The sequence below is a fragment of the Plecotus auritus genome (assembly GCF_963455305.1).
Source record: "Plecotus auritus genome assembly, chromosome: 9".
Lineage (NCBI taxonomy): Eukaryota > Metazoa > Chordata > Mammalia > Chiroptera > Vespertilionidae > Plecotus > Plecotus auritus.
Window position 1 is genome coordinate 2,744,151 of NC_137783.1, and position 18,975 is coordinate 2,763,125.

Below are 18,975 nucleotides of genomic sequence, written 5' to 3' on the forward strand. Positions count from 1 at the left end.
AGCATTTAACAGAAACAACTGCATGTATATAAATGAGGAGGTTATATAAGAGGCTGATTTATTTCCAGATGTTCAAGTTGGACAGACTCCATTTGGGAAAAAAGTCAAAACAGAACACTTTGATTCTGCTTTTTTAATAGTTCAGGATTAATCAATGCACAAAATATGAGGCAGCCGCAAATATCCAAGGCAGGGAATTAAACAACCCCCGTGACAATGGCCAAAGTAAATGAACAGGGACTGCCCCAGCCTCGGCCCGGGGGTGGGCGTTTTCTAGAGAGGATGGGGAGGGACTGGTTGTCCACGTCCCATAAAGGCTCGTCAATCAGACCCAGTTCGCTAAAGGGAAGTGTCCGTCTCATCACAGCTTTTAATTCAGCGATGTGAGCAGCGTGAGAAGACAAGGATAATGGCATAAAGCAGGGGTGGGCAAACTTTTTGACTCGAGAGCCACAATGGGTTCTTAAACTGGACCGGGGGGCCGGAAAAAAAGCATGGATGGAGTGTTTGTGTGAACTAATATAAATTCAAAGTACAGGAGCGGAGGGGAGAGCAAGAGAACCGGATAGAACAGCCGGATCCGGCCTGCGGGCCGTCGTTTGCCCACGGCTGGCATAAAGCGTTTCAGGACTTTAATGCCATGTTTGCCACTTTGGGAACAACCTACCTCATACCGAGTTAGGTTCGGGTAAGAACGTTTCTGTCTGAACCTAAAGGAGCCTGTAGTGGCTCATCACATTCTAGCTCTGCTTTCCCTCATTGGCTACTCCACACACGGGCCGCTCAGGGCATTTCCTTGTTCACCAGCTCCCCCGCGGACGGGGGACCCACATCACCGTGTCCAAGGCTCCCAGGGGGAGGAAGTCTGGCTCCTGCCCGGTGCCCAGTGCAGCTGGATGGAAAGACAGACCCGAGGCTGATGAGCTGTCCTGTTGCAGCCTCGGATCTAGAAAACCCAAGGATGCCATGAGGAGGGGAGCACAGCTGTTCCTGCTCCGAGCAGCTGGCGGCCACCCCCCAGGCCCCGCCTTCAGATGGTGCATCAGCATTCCCGCGACTAAGGGAAGGAACTGGGCTTTAAAAAGCTGCCTGCTCTGGACAACCGTGCATCAGGCAGAGACTGGAACAGGTTGCCCAGCCCGGCCGGCGTGGCTCAGTGGTTGAGCGTCGCCCTATGAACCAGGGTTCGATTCCCGGTCAGGGCACATGCCCGGGGTGCGGGCTCCATCCCCAACAGGGGGCGTGCAGGGGGCAGCCGACAGATATTGATGTTTCTCTCTCATCGATGTTTCTATTTCTCCCTCCCTCTATCTCTCTAAAATCAATAAAAACATCTAGACTAATAAAAGAGAAAGATGCAAAAGGACCGTACCTTTGCAACACACCAGCCAATCAGGAGTGAGAATGCAAATCAACCCAACAAAGATGGCAGGTTAATTTGCACACTCAGGTGCTAAGTGGCTGGGGGCAGGGTGGGATGTTTGCGTCGTCGCCATGGTGACGATGCAGGCGTTCTGCACTGCCCCAGCAGCTCCGGGCCTCTGGGCAGCGTGGGAAGGCGGGAAGGTGGCTCCGGGCCGGAGCAAAGGCGGTGTGGGCAGCCAGGGGAAGGAAGGCCCATTCTTGCATGAATTTTTGTGCATCGGGCCTCTAGTATTTTAATAAATTTGCATAAGGAGAACGTCCAGGTGACGGAAGAAGGAATAAGACATTGGACAGAGGAAGAGTTTTCCCAGGTGTCCAAAGGGAGACTTCACAGCAGACCCCAGATTCCGGTCTGGGGGCCTCCGCCCCCTGATGAGGGCTGGGCGGCCTCCTGGGACGCGTCGGTGCGCCTGAGAAGGCACAGCTCCGGGGCCCGCGTGGGTGGAGCTGGAGGAGGCCGGTGCGCTGGGGCCGCTCCTTCCCCGGCCAAGGAGGGACGTCGCCGGCCTACCTGACAAGCTGTGCGTTGTCGTGGGACTTGCGAGGCAGAAGCTTCATCTTCCTCCAGTCCAGAAACTCGTGCAGGCTGGCGAAGGGGTCCTGGCTGACGGGGCACTTGTCGATGTCATTCCACACCTCCACGCCCACCAGCACGATGCGGATGTTCAGCGGCCTGTAAAACTGATGGGGACAGACGCCCGCTGAGAATCGCGTGAACCGGACCTTAAAGCGCTGAGCAGGACAGATCTGCACGCTTTGAACCTCACCGACCGGGTGAGAACAACACCCCGCGCCCCCCGGTTCCCACCACCAGCAGTTAAGACGGTGCGTAGGGCCCGACGCCCAAGGACGCACTCACTGGGTCCGCAAAGCTCCAGGGAGGAGCCTCTCTGGTGTCGCCCTGGTGTGTGTGGAAGCACACACTTCAGAGGGCTCCTCCTTGGAGAGTACAATGCGCAGACACCGGGAGTCTAGCTGAAGTCGCTGCATTGCAGCTAACGCCAGCCACTTCCTATCTGCCAGCACAGCCCCCGTGAGCTAGTGGCCGTGGTCAGACTCTGCCAAAGACAGCCACTTGTCCATCTGAAGCCACACGTTCTACCGAGGCGTTACTGAAAAGGAACCTGTGCTAACCTTTTGGCAAAGTCTCAGACTTGGCCGACACTGTCATATTCCGTCACCCATCATCCATCGAGGAGGTTTTGAATTAAACGGGAAAATCAGGAGCTTTCGGAATCATAAGGCACACACAGAACCCTCCTGCGGGAACGCAAATGACCGACGGTTCTCCCTGTAGCCAGAGGCTGGCTCATCAAGTGTCCCGGGAAAGATCTGTTCCTAAGAAGTTCCTCTCCCTGGCAGGAGACCAAGCCCAGGTGCACCCCCTCGTTAGTCTTCATGGCCACGCCCACAGCCCCGCCCACAAGCCCACAGCCCCGCCCACAAGCCCTGCCCACAAGCCCACAGCCCCGCCCACAAACCCACAGCCCCGCCCACAAGCCCACAGCCCCGCCCACAAGCCCCGCCCACAAAGCCCACAGCCCCGCCCACAAAGCCCACAGCCCCGCCCACAGCAGCTGCCCTGGCTCAGAGGTAGGAAGCGCAGCTCTTCCAATGGGAAGGGATGGTTTGCCCCAGACACGCTTATTGAGGCGGAGGAGCGGCCAGAGGAGAGGTCAGAACCACCCGTGGCCCCCGACCGCCTTGCTGGTCCCTGTGCATCACAAAGACAGGGCGGCGGCTCTGTCCTCAGGGCCCGGGGGACGCGGGATCGCCTGGCTGGCTGTCCAACCTTCCAGCGCCTGTGATGTGGGGACAGGGCCCAATGAGGACGCCGCATCTTCCGATTCTCAGGTGCCAGCGAGAACGACGAGGCTGGGGATAGGCCGAAGTCAAGCCCCAGCTGGGAGCAGGTCCTATTCGGAGTTGCTAGAAGCATCTGGGCCAATTAGGACCGAAGTCACAGGAGCTCCGTGTTGGACGTCAGCAGCGTTCCAACGCGGGGAGCCTACGACACACTCCCCGGGGCTGAGCAGTGCGGCCGGGTTCGACCCAGGGAGGCGGCCCATCTTCCCTGCTCATCTCCCCGTTAGCTGGCGCACCAGGCTAGCAGGAGACACGGGACACAGGCCACCTCTTGGAGCAGGCACTGACGGAGCAGGCCACGCCGTCCCATGCAGATGGCAATCGGGCGTCACGTTCATAAGCGTATGCGACGCTGTGTGGCCTGAACGCTGCCAGCGGCTTGTTGTGTAACAAGGACTTGCTCACAGGCTCCCTGGCCCACTGGACGCCCGTGTCCGGCTACCGTCCTGTGACGGGAGGTCGCATTTTCAGTGGGTTCATGTCAAAGGTAACGGTGACCACAAGGTGGAGACGCCGGTGTCCACAGCAGCTGCCAAGCGTGGGCTTCAGGGCGTCCCCTGTGGGGGGTCCCGGTTTGCCTCCAACAGGTGTCGTGGAGAAGCAGCGACTGGGTCTGGAAGGGCCCCCATGGCCGCGGCTCTGAGCCGGCTGTGGGTCCCTCCAGTCACATCCACGTGGGTCCCTCCAGTCAGATCCATGTGGGTCACTCCAGTCACATCCACATGGGTCCCTCCAGTCAGATCCATGTGGGTCCCTCCAGTCACATCCCAGAGCAGATCTCGCACATGATGGATGTGAAGCCCAGCCCCTGTGCTGACGCTGATGCTGCTGGGATCTGTCCTGTGTGCTGACGCACCTGCAGCCACCTTACACGCCCCTCACCGCCTGCTGACTGCTCCTCCTGGGGCTGCCGGGAGCCTCCTTGCAATGAGCGCTAATGAATACGTGAGGAGCACCCACTGCGGCCCGGGCACAGGACCAGGGTGCACGCGGACGGGACGTGGTCTGGGACCAGGGTGCACGCGGACGGGATGTGGTCTGGACCAGGGTGCACGCGGACGGGACGTGGTCTGAGACCAGGATGCATGTGGACAGGACATGGTCTGGGGCCAGGGTGCACGTGGACAGGACGTGGTCTGCAACCAGGGTGCAGGTGCACGCGGACAGGACGTGGTCTGCAACCAGGGTGCAGGTGCACGCGGACAGGACGTGGTCTGAGACCAGGATGCATGTGGACGGGACATGGTCTGGGGCCAGGGTGCACGTGGACAGGACGTGGTCTGCAACCAGGGTGCAGGTGCACGCAGACAGGATGTGGTCTGAGACCAGGATGCATGTGGACGGGACATGGTCTGGGACCGGGGTGCAGGTGGATGGGACGTGGTCTGGGACCAGGATGCATGTGGACGGGACGTGGTCTGGAAAAGGGTGCATGCGGACGGGACGTGGTCTGGGACCAGGATGCATGTGGACGGGACGTGGTCTGGAAAAGGGTGCATGCGGACGGGACGTGGTCTGGGACCAGGATGCATGTGGATGGGACGTGGTCTGAGACTGGGGTGCAGGTGCGCGGGGTTGGGGACGAGCTGGTGGGTTCACCCAGTAACCCGGCAGCAGGCATTGCTCAGCTCTGGCTGTGGGCTAGGCCTGGCACTGGCACAAAGAGGAAGGACCAGGAGGCCCTTGCCCTTGGCTCCGAACGCTCAGGGTCAGCAGGAGCTCACAGCCATGATCCCCGTTATCTCCAAGGAGCCGCCTGCCAGGAAAGGGTGCGCCAGGAGTTCCGGGCGCGGAGCCCGGGGGCGGGAAGGCTGGGGAGGAAGTGGACCTGAGGCTGTCTCCTGGGTCCCACGCGGGAAGCTGTGACCTCAGGCCCCCGCGTGGGATGGGGGAGACCCACAGGAGAACGACCGGAAGACGTGAAATTCTCGGGGGACGAGTCCTCCCACGCAGTCGCGGAGGCTCAGCCTTAAAGAATCTGCAGCTGCTGCTGGCTTCTTCGTGAATCAGAAGTAGGGATACCGGGGCGGGGGGGGTGGGGCGGGGAAAGTTCAAAGAGGCGGGTCCCCAAACCCTTCATTTGGCAGCCATTCCTCCCCCCACCCCGCCTGAATCAGCCCGGGGGAATGTCTCAGGGGTTGCCAGCAAGGCAAGCGCTCTGTCTGACTGACGGGACTTCCTGAATGTTCCAGAATGTAACCTTTGGCACTACATCGCTGGTGGGTCTCCAGTCCGAGCTGTCCGCTCCCCTGCGGCGGTTATTAACTCAGAACGGCCAAGGAGGGCCACGAGTTCTGCGAGTGAGGAGGTTGCCACCGGGACAGTCACGGTTCCCTGGGGCCGAGACGCTTGCAGAACGCAGAGCGGCAACGTGGAATCTGGGTTCCCCGCTAGTCCAGGGCTCACCCCTTCGTTCACATGGGCGCAGAGAGCGTGGGAAGGGGCCTGGGTACCCCACCAGCGTCTCCGGGGCTTGCAGGGGGCAGCCGCACACAGGTGCCCAGCAGTTCAGCTCTCTCCCACCAGAAACAAGACCCACCAGCTGGCAAACTCCACGAGGCTGGCGGAACTCTGCCCTTCGATCAGCGTGCGTGCTAGTAACACACTCCCGATGCCCCCTTTGGTTGTGCGGCGGCCGCGGGAGGTAACAGGCGGCGGAGAAGCCCAGCGGGAGAACGGGGTGCATCCCTGTGACAGCGACTCGGCGTCCACAGTCTCGGTTTCACGCCACGCGCGGCGGCCTTTCACCCCCGCGGTCTGACTCCCAGGGCGCAGGGCGCGGCGCTGCCCGCACGGCCGAGGAGAACAGTCCCATTTCCAGCAGGGCCTTGGCTTCCCTTTCTCGGAAAACTTGGAAAATCCCAGTCACTCAGATATCACAGGCGTGTCTGTAACCACGGTTACGGCGAGGCACCCTCAGACTGCCGTCTCGGAGGAGCCTGGCCCCTCTTCCCTCTCACCCTCCGCATGGGCAGGAGACGGTGACCGCTGAGGACTAGGGCGGGTAGGACAGCGGTCAGAGAGTGTCCCACGTGAGGACCCCTGGGAGATTCGGGTGCCCAGGCCCCACTGACACCGGCTGCAATGCCTACCAAAGTGGGAGACGCCCTGTGTGGGCTGGCACATCCGTCCAAGCTCGCTGCTCACTCCCATGCAGGCGTGCTCCATCCAGGCGTGCTCCATGCAGGTGTGCCCCCATGCTGGCATACGCCATGCAGGTGTGTTCCATGCAGGCATGCTCCATGCAGGCGCGCTCCATGCAGGCGTGCTCCATGCAGGTGTGCCCCCATGCTGGCATACGCCATGCAGGTGTGTTCCATGCAGGCGTGCTCCATGCAGGTGTGCTCCATGCAGGCGTGCTCCATGCAGGGCGTATTCCATGCAGGTGTGCTCCATGCAGGCGTGCCCCTATGCAGGCGTGCTCCATGCAGGCGTGCTCCATGCAGGCGTGTTCCATGCAGGCGTGTTCCATGCAGATGTGTCCCATGCAGGTGTGCTCCATGCAGGCATGCCCCTATGCAGGCGTGCTCCATGCAGGCATGCTCCATGCAGGCGTGCTCCATGCAAGCATGCTCCATGTAGATGTGCTCCATGTAGATGTGCTCCATGCAGATGTGCTTCATGCAGGTGTGCTCCATGCAGGTATGCTCTATGCAGACATGCTCTATGCAGGCGTGCTCCATGCAGGTGTGCTGCTGAAGTGCGTGGTATAGACAGTTTCCCCACCTCCTTGGGGACAGGTAGGGGAGGGCCTTCAGTGGTCAAATGCCCTGAGGTTAGACCCGACTCCCAGGGTCCCTTCCAGCTCTGCCATCGCCTTTGTCACCTCCTGGTCCTCAGGGAGGGTTTGCCACCTGCTGACTGGGCTGGAAATCAGTATCCATGTCCCAGAATGGTGGAGCCCTCGTTGGCACGGGGCGGGGCTGATGGGGCGGAATGTGGGGGCCATGGGATCCTCCCGGGGAGACTTAGGGAGAGGCTGGCTTGGGAGTTCTCTCAAGGGTGGGATGCACCCTACCATGGCTCTGGATCTAACTGGGAGCCTGAGATGCCGGGACTGGGGCTCTGCCTGGCCAGCAGGGAGCCGGAGGAATGTGTCCCAGGCCGCAGTCCGGGCGGGCATCTCCTGCAGCCGCTCCGGGCCCCGCGGTTCTGGCCTCCGAGGACAGGAGTCCCCGGTCGAGCCCGGACCAGAGGTGGCTCCCGGCTCCCTGCTCAGACAGATAAGGTGAGCGTCATCTCTCACCTCGTTTCCAAACATTTACACGGTCTGAGCGACTTCATTACCCGGGAAAGAACGTACCTTGTCAACGTGGTTCGCGATCTCTATTAACCGCTGCTTCACTTTCCCCAGGTCTTTTCCTTGCCTCTGAAACTGAGTAATTGGCCATGTCAGCATCGTCGCAGCAAGCGTGCCACTCAAACCCCCTCCTCCCGCCCAGCCCCTGGGCATGCGCAGTCTCGGGCTTCACACGCCTCCCAGCTCCCTGCGCCATGAACCCCATCCTGCGAGAACCCTCCCGCCCGGGCCTCCCCGAAGCGCCCCGAAACTCGCCCACGCCCCGGAGTGCTCCTAGGACAGCAACTCCTGCCTCGCCCAGCCTCACACGTGACGGGCAGTCAGTTTAGGCAAAGAGAAGACGGACAACGAAGGAGAAGGCAGTGCCAAGCCATTTCTCAGATCGCCAACTTGGTGTTGGTAAAACTGAATCTATTGGGGTGACGTGGGTTCACGAAGGCACCCTTGATGTTCACGTCCTCAGAAAGCCCTTCGTGTTTGTTTTTAAACTCGGACAGTGAAGGCACGGATGCTCGTGGCCACAAGTCCGATGACCAGAGGGGACGGGATGACAATTAATAAATGCCCCCTCGGCTGGCCTCCAGCGGGGCCGTTTTCTGAGAGGCGGTCAAGCCGGGTTCCTCCGCCTGCGCCGAGCCTCCGAGGAAATGGCACCGAATTCATCACACGCAGCGGAGGAGAAAGGAATACGGAGAAGAAACTCTCAAAAGTCCAAGGAAAATCAATTCCAAGGAAAGGCGACGTGACTCCGGGCCCCGCTCCGAAGGCAGGGCTGCTGGCCGCGTCTCCGCCCCCCCCCCCCCCCCCGCCCCACTCCTTCATTCCGGCTGAGGAGACACCGGCCATGTTCAAAACGGTGCTCCCCCCACGGTTCGGAACTCCATCCTGACGCCGTCTGCCAGCTCCCCAGAGGACCCCTACCCCGTGTGGAGAGCTCAGCGATGGCGCGGCCGTTTCCCTGTTTGTTCCCCAGTCTCCGGCTTTTGTTTTGCGGTGTCAGGCACGTTGTTAATCGTTTATGCGTGACACTATCAGAAAGCCCCTTCTCCATGCCTGGTTCACGTGCTTCCGAGGGCCCAGAGCCAGTGGTTAAAGCAAGTGATGACCTTCTGAACATCTTCCTTCCCTGTCCCTTCTTTTTAAACAGCCTTACCAGCCTTACTGACCTCACCGTCCTCACCGGCCTCCCCGGCCTTACTGACCTCCCCGGCCTCACTAACCTCACCAACCTCACTAACCTCACCAACCTCACCGGCCTCACCGGCCTCACCGACCTCACCAGCCTTACCCACCTTACCCGCCTTACCGACCTCACCGGCCTCACCGACCTCACCGGCCTCACCAACCTTACCAGCCTCACCGGCCTCACCGACCTCACCAACCTCACCGGCCTCACCAACCTTACCGGCCTCACCGGCCTCACCGACCTCACCAGCCTTACCCACCTTACCCGCCTTACCGACCTCACCGGCCTCACCGACCTCACCAACCTTACCAGCCTCACCGGCCTCCTCGACCTCACTGGCCTCCCCGGCCTCATCAGCCTCACCCGCCTTACCGACCTTACCAGCCTCACTGGCCTTACCCGCCTTAATGACCTTACCGACCTCACCGGCCTCACCCATCTTACCCGCCTCACCGGCCTCACCCGCCTTACCGACCTCACCGGCCTCACCCGCCTTACCCACCTCACCCGCCTTACCGGCCTCACCGGCCTTACCGACCAGGAAACTGCAGCACGCTCACCTCGCGGTTGTCGGCGACGATAACCAGCTCCACGTACTTGGTCGTCGGCAGGGTCTCCCTCTTACGCTGCCAACAGGAAGCACGGTTCAATTCCCTGCACGCCTCCCGGGCACCCAGAACATGCACCCCCCCCCCACTCCCAACCCAGCACTTCAACCAGGGGCCCCACCTCACCCCCAGCTCCCACCCGTCCATCCGCCCAGGTCACCTCCATCCCCAACGACCTCTGTAGGACCTTCTCAACTCAAGTGACCAGTTTCTTTCACTTTTAAATAGATTTTTATTGATTTCAGAGAGAAAGGGAGAGGGAGAGAAACATTATTGATGAGAGAGAATCATGGATCGGCTGCCTCCTGCATGCCCCACACTGGGGATCAAGCCTGCAACCAGGGCGTGTGCCCTGACCAGGAATCAAATCCTGACCTCCTGGTTCATAGGTCAACGCTCAACCCCTGAGCCACGCTGGCCAGGCTTGAGTAACCAGTTTCCATTCATCTAGGAAATCCTTGCAAAGGGATCTCACACTCCAGCCGAGTCCCTGGCTTTAGGGTCAGAACAAGCAGGCGTAGAAACATGGAAACATGCCACAGAGCGCCCCCTGCACCCGGAGCCCCCCGTGGCCGCGCGTTCCGGCCCGAGCAGCACATTTGAAGGTCATTCTGGGCCCCGAGCAGCACATTTGAAGGTCATTACGTGCCCCGAGCAGCACATTTGAAGGTCATTACGTGCCCCGAGCAGCACATGCGAAGGTCATTCCGGCCTGAGCAGCACATTTGAAGGTCATTCCGGCCTGAGCAGCACATTTGAAGGTCATTCCGGCCTGAGCAGCACATTTGAAGGTCACCCCAGAACATGATGTAACAGCGTCCCACAGGCGTTCCTCTGCCTTTAGGGCCCAGTTTTGTGATGTGAGGGAAGTGGACGGGAACAGAGTTTGGGCCGGAATTGCGTGACCCTCTGAAGAAACCCAGCTCGGTCCACGTGTGTGTCCTCCGGCTGGGCATTGGGAAACCTGGTCAGAAGCAGCGGCGGGCGGGTGGTCTGGGAGCGGGGAACAGCCAAGCTGATAAACCGGGAACAGAGCCAGCGAGAACGGGGTGCTAGGAGGAAATTAGAAAGGAGCGGAAAGAAAAAGAGCAGAAAGAAGCCGGGTCAAGAAAAAAACACGGCCCTGGAGACACGGGGGGGATAGCTGAGAAGGACGCGGAACGGTATCCTGGGCTGAGGACGGAGGAGATGCAGGCAGCACCGGGAGACCGCCCCCCCCCGCCCCCCGCCCCCTGCCCACCAGAGGCCGCCTCGGGAGCGGGTTACAGTCTAACCAGGTTTCCTCAGCAAACATGCGACTCTTCGAGAACCACGGGAGAATCCAGAGGCGTTTCCAGGAGAAAGAGCAGTTCCGGAGGGTGGTCTCAGAGGCACACATGGCACACAAAACAAAGCCTATTCCCGCCGGAGACGGCTCGCGGGCCTGCCCGGCCTCTGGCTTCCGAGTTCATGCCCCGCAGCCACGGCTCAGAGCCGCTTGTCAGAGCCGCTCGCAGACAAGGGGAGACACGGCCCCCGCTGCTGTGCATCCGCCGCCAGCCTCACCTCCTGAGGGAAACGGCTTTCACACAGCAGATCCCATCAGCGCGGATCTTGCAGATTTTTTAAAAAATATATATTTTATTGATTATTTACAGAGAGGAAGGGAGAGGGATAGAGAGCTAGAAACATCGATGAGAGAGAAACATCGATCAGCTGCCTCCTGCACACCTCCTACTGGGGATGTGCCCGCAACCAAGATACATGCCCTTGACCGGAATCGAACCTGGGACCCTTCAGTCTGCAGGCTGACGCTCTATCCACTGAGCCACACCAGTTAGGACGGATCTTGCAGATTTTTACAAGAAAAATGTTTGCGTCCCGGCGGCCTGCTCCCCGCCCCCGCTGTGCTGATGTGTGGGTACAGGGGGCCCTGGACAAACCTGGGAACCTTCTGCAGGGAGAAAACGGAGGCCACGAGGGGCAGAGCTTCTCAACCCTACAGCGCCACAGGAAAAAGAGCGTCAAGCGCTGTGGCTCCATGTTGGAGAGTGTTTTAAGGTGACAAGGATGTGCTGATAGAGGAAAAACCATTAGCCCCCGTGGTAGCCAGTGCTGGCCACAAAATGAGACACCGTCTCCAACAGGGAGGCTCCTGCCCGGCCCGCGTGGCTCAGGGGTTGAGCGTCGACCTATGAACCAGGAGGTCAGGGTTCGATTCCCGCTCAGGGCACAGGCCCGGGATGCAGGCTCCATCCCCAGTGGGGGGCGTGCAGGAGGCAGCTGATCCACAATTCTCTCTCATCATTGAGGGTTCTCTCTCCCTCTCCCTCTCCCTCTCCCTCTCCCTCTCCTGAAATCAATAAAAGAAAAAAAAATTTAAAAAAGAGTGAGGCTCCTGGCCCTTTTCCTCGCTGGGGTGAGCAAGAAGCAGAAATCGCCTGCCCGCTTCCATCCCCGGTTCACCGTTAATAGATTCAGCTGGTTATTTAGAAGAAAAGGAAGTTCTGTAAATAAACAAAGAATGAGCCCCCCGTTGGAAACTCCCCAGAAAGGGCCCTGGTTGTTCAGACGCCTGCACCTTGGAGCCGGCAAAGGGGTGCAGCCTGTGGCCGGGGGACACTTCCCAGGGGCCTTGGGTCATTGTGGTTCCAGATAAGCCGTGGGCAAACTACGGCCCGCGGGCCGGATCCGGCTGTTCTATCCGGTTCTCTTGCTCTCCCCTCCGCTCCTTTACTTTGAATGTATATTAGTTCACACAAACACTCCATCCATGCTCTTGTTCCGGCCCTCCGGTCCAGTTTAAGAACCCATTGTGGCCCTCGAGTCAAAAAGTTTGCCCACCCCTGTTCCAGATCATGAAGACAGACACAAGAGCCCCGCTCCCCCGTCTCTGCAGCTGTCAGAGGAGCCCAGGCTTTCTCGGGGATCCAGGGCACAGCGGCGGTGGGAGACGCTGCCCACACAGCGGCAGGCCCCACGGCTCGCTCCGCCCGCTGCACACACGGAGGCCCAAGCAGCCGGCGCGGTTCCTGCCCCTCGGGCTGTCCGCTTTGTAAGGAACAAGTCCTTTCTGACCTTTCCGACAGGCAGAGGACCTTGGAAACTGGTTGCCTGATTCAGCGTTCCTCCTGGGGTTCTAAATAAAGCCCGTCCCCAAACGGAGAGGGACACGCGCCTGAGAATGGCCCGCGGGCCCTGCTCCACGGCCCAGGCCGAGCGGGCCTGGGGTCTCGCTCGAGAGGGAAGCGGTTCCCAGGCCTCTCCAGTCCTCACGGCCAAGTTCCCCCAAACATGGCGCAACAAGACCCCCGGTGCGGGGAGCTTAACGCAGCCCCACGCAAGTTAGAACGCGCCGTCGAGGCCAGGGTGAGGGTGAGTCCTCGCTGTGGTCTTGCTTCACGCGAGCCAGCCTGGCATTCACGCATCCCGCAGACGCCCCCTGGGAGCCCCTCCGGGCCAGGCGCTGTGCTGGGCCCCGGGACACAGGGGCGGACAGCAGACCGAGGCCCTGCCCTGAGGACGCTCACAAGCTGGGAGGAGCGGGTGACACCAAAGAGGCAGCAAAAACCACGCATCGTCTGTGGGAAGCACAAGCAAGGAAATGAACCGAGTGGCTACAGATGGGGAAGGGACCACGCGGAGACCTGCGGGGGGCAGGTAGGTGGCGCGTGCACACCTGGAATACTGCGCAGCTGCGGGGAAGCGGGGTCTCTTCCCCTGGAGACAGCATGGAGGGGCCTGCAGAGGGCGATGCTGAGTGAAATCAGCGGAAAGACAGGCACCACACCATCTCACTCCTGCAGAACCCAATGAACTCAATAAACGGAGGCACAGAAGAGAGCCGGAGACAGTGACGCGTGCAGCAGACCGGCGCATTTCAGAGGAAAGGAGGGGGGATTAGCCAGTGACCCTGTCTGCATGGATGCATCACCTGTGGACACAGACAGGGCTGGGTGAAGGCCTGGGGTGGGGGTGGGGAGCTCAAAGGGGAAAATGGGGGAAGAAGGGGACATCTGTAATACGTTCAGCAATAAAGATTTAAGTAAGCCGAAATCGGTTTGGCTCAGTGGATAGAGCATCGCCTGGGGACTGAAAGGTCCCGGGTTCGATTCCGGTCAAGGGCATGTACCTTGGTTGCGGGCACATCCCCAGTGGGAGGTGTGCAGGAGGCAGCTGATCGATGTTTCTCTCTCATCGATGTTTCTAGCTCTCTATCCCTCTCCCTTCCTCTCTGTGAAATATCAATAAAATATATTTAAAAAAAAGATTTAAGTAAAAAAGACGCAGCAGGAACCCACACCTGCAGATTCTGGAAGCTCCGCTCACGCCGCGGAGGGATGCTGAGCCCGGGCCGAGGAAGCCCCCGGCCTCTGGCTGCTCTCCAGCCGGGGGTGGGGCGGGGCCGAGCCGGCAGCGGGAGGGCGCGGAGCGGGCCCTCAGCCCGAAGCAGAGGTGGCGGTGAGGGCGGGGTTCGGCGCCTGCCCGCCTCAGCGGGTCTGCGAAGGGTTCCGGCCCGTTGCTGCCATCCAGCCATCCCGCAGCTCGGCATGTACACACCTTATTAGCGCTGTTCCTACCGCAGCACCAGCGGGGCGTCCGCTGCAGACTGCAGCCCGTCCAGAGGCTCAGCGCTGCGGGTTCGTTTCCAGGCGTGCTTGGGGAGACAACTGTCACCCCGCCCCCCCCCCCCGCCCCGTTTGTACAAAATAAACCGATGGACAAAATAGAGCCAGAGACAGAGGCATGCAGCACCGCCTCCTGGAGAAAGAAGACACTGCGCTTCCACGTGACTCCCGTTTCCCTGCGAGCGGAGGGAAATAGCACAGATAGTCCCTAAAGAGAGGGCGTTCAAGGTCACGCACGTTTGCCCTGGGATGTACCGTGGGACGCTGCCGCTCGCAGGTGTGTGGACCCTTCCTGCCGGCCGGCTGGCGGGCGGGTGGGGTGGGGCGGGGGGGGCGGGGGGCGCGGGACACCCAGGGGGCGTTCCTCAGGCTTACAAACCAGCAGGGCAGAGATCAGACCGTGTAGCTCGGACCCGGGCGCCACTGGGATCCGGCGGGACGGCCTTGCAAGGCCACAGCCAGCAGCTTGGCTCGCACGGTGGTCGGGGCGTGCCCTGAGCCGGCCTGAGCCCGCCGCTCCGTGAGGGAAGAAGCAAACTCTGCGGCGAACCTGCCTGCAGACTGACCTTCGCAGCGGCTCCCCTCGCGGGGCGGGCGGCGCTGAGAAAGGCCCGGGCGGCTGCGTGGTGTCCGCACGGTCAGTTCTGCAGCTGCGGCCGCACCGACTCGCGAGTGTGAGGCCCAGGCCGCGAGGCCGCAGCGTGTGGAGCGTGACGGCTCCTGTCCCGCTCCCACAGGCGCCGCCCGACTCTCGGGCACACACCTCGGTCCCAAAGGCCCCACGGATCCAACCTGACTTCTCGATCGCTTTTGTTACCGAATCGCACGTGACGTCAAGGCCGCTTTCCCTTCCATAAAACACAACGCAAGGCTTTCCAGAGAGGAACGGAGGGGGAGGCGAGCAGCCGCGGGGGCCTTCCCGGCTCAGCTTCAGGCTCCTTTCCCGCCAGCGTGCGCTGTCGGCAAACAGCACTTCCAGGCCGGGGTTCCGCGTCTCCCTACTCACCCAGATGACGGGAAGCCACTGGGCCAGTCACGGCCGAGAGAGCTGAGCACCAGCTACAAGATGGCCATCCGGCCGGGAGCAGGGCCCATGCACGCTGTCAGGTGAGACGCCGAACACGCGGGGGGGGGGGGGGTGTCATTTTAACTGTCAGGTCGTAAATCTCAACGTGGACGCCACGGGTTCAACAAGACACTCAGAGCAAAGCGCCTCCATAAACACGTGCACATCTCCTCCTTGTTCGTGACTGACAGGGCCACGGCCTCATCCCTTCCTACCTGAGGCCGGGGATCAAAGGAAGGCGGGTCCAAGAGGGAAGCAGACATGCCTGGCTGGCCTTGGGACTCCCACTATTTTTAAAAATTATTTTTTATTGATGTCAGAGAAGAAGGGAGAGGGAGAGAGAGAAACATCAACGATGAGAGAGCATCATGGATCGTCTGCCTCCTGCACGCCCCCTGCTGGTATCAATCCCACAACCCGGACATGTGCCCTTGACCCAGAATCGAACCCTGATCTCCTGGTTCATAGGTCGATGCTCAACCACCGAGCCACGCTGGCTGGGCCACCCTCATTTTTGAGAGTGTTCCCGTGCCCTGTGGACCCAGGGGAAGCTGGATGAGGAAGATCAGCAGCCTTTTGGGGTGTTGCCCCTGGGGGTGCTGGTCCCACTTCTGTCCACTGGGCGGGGAGAGATCTTTCCAGGTCTGCATCAAGGGGGGACCTCTGAGCAGCAGATGCAGGGACAGAGGACCTGAAACCCGGACCCCACAGACAGTCCAGGAGGAGAGAGAGGCCCCAGCTGGGCAGACTCGGGGAGCGACACCTCTTAGCCACGCCCCACGGGCCGACCCCGGTCCCCTCTGCCCGGCAGATGGGCAGGACCGGGAGCGCTCTGCAGGTCATCGCAAAGACCCCGACTGCAAAGCAGAGCGGCCACCAGGGACCTCCACATTGCACCTCCCGCAGAGGGCCGGCTGGGAGCCCCGGGCAGGCCCCCCGCTGGCAGGTCGGGCTGGAGGTTTCCGTGTCTGCTTGGACTCTGTCCACAAGACACGCCCCGCCCCCAATAAGCCAGCCACTCTATCCCCAGACACAACGCCCAGTGGAAAATGCCCCGGATGTCCCAGCACCGGGTGTCCCTAGCTGGAGCCCAGGGTCCCCAGAATCACGCCCTCGGCTTTCCCTCCTACCCGTCTCACCCGTGTCCTGGAGGGCGGTGGGCGCCCGCCGCCTGCCTTGGGGCCCGAGGTGCTGTGATGAGATCCACACGACCCCCAGACGCCCTTCAGGGCTTCGGCTGCGAAGAGCTTGTATCGGTCGGTTACATTGTCCATCGGCTCTAGGACGTAGCTTTTATTTTCAAATGTAATAAGTCCCCTGTGGAAAGAGGAAGAAGAAAAAAAAGTCTGACTCGTCAGGGCAGCTTCTTGTTTATGGCCGAGACCCGGTTCTTAGCAAGACAGAGGACGGGAGGAGAGACGCCGATGTATTTCAGGCCCAGGCTCTCGGCGCAGAGGACATTTCTGTGACATATGTTCCCGTGGGTTCATTTCGCAAATCTTTTGAAAAGTGAGTCTGAGAAGTTTTTTGTTTCAAATCATTTTGGGGAAAGAATAGACTACATTTAGCCTTTGTATACAGATTTTTAAAATATATGTATTTTTTATTGATTTCAGAGAGGGAGAGATAGAAACATCAATGATGAGAGAGAATCATGGATCAGCTGCCTCCTGCATGCCCCCTACTGGGGATCGAGCCTGCCACCCAGGCACGTGCCCTGACCGGGAATCGAACTGTGACCTTCTGGTTCTTAGGTCAGCGCTGAGCCATGCCAGCTGGGCTATCTAGACATTCTTAAATTAGACTAGGAGGCAGCATTTCAGCACCCAAACAGTCTGGGAGAAAGAGTTCGAAGCAGTAACAGAGCTATTTCGAGCGGAACTGGGGCTCACATACCCACAAGTCAATCCCTTGTTATTCAATGTTCACGCATCACTCCTGTTCCGTGGAGTGTGATGGGCAGTGGTAGACACAGACGGTGCCCGGGAAGCTCGCGCCCTGACGGGGGAGTCGGCGCCGGGACGTGTGGGAGGATTCGACTCCATCGGAGAGCCCGGCTGGTGTCACCCTCACCCGCACCCACAGCACTTGACGGCTGAGAGGGGGGCCAAGGCGGTGGCTGAAGAGGTTTGGCTATTTCCAACCCCCGCAGGTGGATTCAAAGCAACATTGCCGCGGCCGTGGGCTCCCCGCCGCCCGTGGCACCCAGCCCGCGCCTTCCTGGACCTCCACGCGGGTCACAGACAGGTCTGCCCATCTTCGGGGGGAGGGGGCGGGGCTTGCATTCTCCTTCCCTGACAAGTTCTTTATGGAACGAGATTTCCGGTGTACAATGACTAACAGGGGATTTTAGTTTATGGAAGTTGACTTTAAAAAGCCCCAATGAAGCCCTAGCCAGTGTGGCTCAGTGGACAGAGCGTTGGCCTGTGGGCTGAAGGGTCCCGGGTTCGATTCCGGTCAAGGGCATGAACCTCGGTGGCAGGCTCCATCTCCGGCCTGCACGTGCCGGAGGCAACCAGCCGACGTGTCTCTCTCACATCGACGTGTCTCTCCCTCTCCTTTCCACTCTCCCTGAAAATCAGTGGAAAATATTCCCGAGTGAGGATGAACCAAAAACAAGAATAAAAGCCCCAGTGAAGAAAGAGGACTTGACAGGACAGGCCGGGGTTGGGAAGGGAGCGCGCTCGCAGGGAGTTACGGGGATCTGCCAGGACAGCGGTGCCCCCGCCGGGGAGAAGGTGGCACTAACGCTGGCTGAGCAGGGGGCGCGGATCTGCCAGGACAGCGGTGCCCCCGCCGGGGAGAAGGTGGCACTAACGCTGGCTGAGCAGGGGGCGCGGATCTGCCAGGACAGCAGTGCCCCCGCCGGGGAGAAGGTGGCGCTAACGCTGGCTGGGCAGGGGCACTCCCTGGCCGCCACTGGGTGTCCTCACGAGACGCCAATGGCTGAGGCCTGTCTGCTCCCTGTGAAATTCTCGAGGCTGCCCCTCGGTCAGAGAGCGCTCTCCGCTCCTGTGTCTCTGAAGTCATCCAGGGGCCGGATGCTGTGGGGCCGGGGGGAGGCCTCCCGCTGCAAGCAGCTGGCGCCCGCAGCGTCGCTTAACCAAGTAATTGCTCTGGGCCGTCCTGCGTGATCACCACGCAGCGCCGGAGAGCTGGACACCGCAGAGCCCACGGACAGGCTCTCAGACATGACACGTCGGCACGGGATGTTCTCACAGCCCTCGCTGCCCGGGCGAGATAAGCGTGTGCCATTGAAGCTGCATGTCACAGACAGTGATGCACTCGGAGCTGGGAGCAGCCCAGCCGACTTGGAAAGCGGGGCGCTGCTCCCCTCGGCGGGGTGGGCGGAGGGCTTGAGAGAGCATCTGGGAGACGTGCGGGAACGACGAGGCTGTGGCTCCTTCTCCAGGGGAGTGGGGGGCTGGACCTCCGCCATGGGCGGGGCGCGGGGTGGAGGCCGAGTTCTGGGCAGCGAGTCGGCCGTGGCGAATGGAGACAGCAGGGGAGACAGGGGTGACTGGGGGGATGAGGGCCGCCCTCCTGTGCTCAGGGCTGTGCCCAGGAGAACCCGCAGAGCTGCACTCTGGGCATGCAGATGGCACACGGCGAGCTGTGCCCCACCTGGGTGCCCCCTCCTGCCCCCCCCCCCCCCCCCCGCCCAGCGCTGTTTCCAGAGGGTTGTGGGGTCCCGGCTCAGGGTCGAGTGTGATGGAGGCAGAAGTCAAAGGGGCCAAGAAACAGGGCGGGCAGCTGCTTTTTAAATTCAATTAATTTTTAAATTTATTTCAGAGAGGAAGGGAGAGAAGGGAGAGGGAGAGAGAGAAACATCCATGATGAGAGAGAGTCATGGATAGGCTGCCTCCTGCACACCCTACCCTGGGGACCGAGCCCACAACCCGGACCTGTGTCCCGAC

At 60.7% G+C, this 18,975-nt stretch overlaps 1 protein-coding gene across 1 annotated transcript in view; it reads right to left on the minus strand.

Annotated features, from left to right (window-relative positions):
* The window catches only part of ADAM12 (ADAM metallopeptidase domain 12), a gene marked incomplete at both ends in the record, with an annotated part of 199,475 nt that overhangs the window by 48,896 nt on the left and 131,604 nt on the right, over positions 1-18,975 (minus strand). Inside the window, 4 exons of the mRNA XM_080687854.1 lie at positions 1,937-2,106; positions 7,595-7,666; positions 9,338-9,403; positions 16,198-16,375. Coding sequence (XP_080543980.1) covers positions 1,937-2,106; positions 7,595-7,666; positions 9,338-9,403; positions 16,198-16,375 — 486 coding nt within the window. The remainder of the gene's footprint in view (positions 1-1,936; positions 2,107-7,594; positions 7,667-9,337; positions 9,404-16,197; positions 16,376-18,975) is intronic.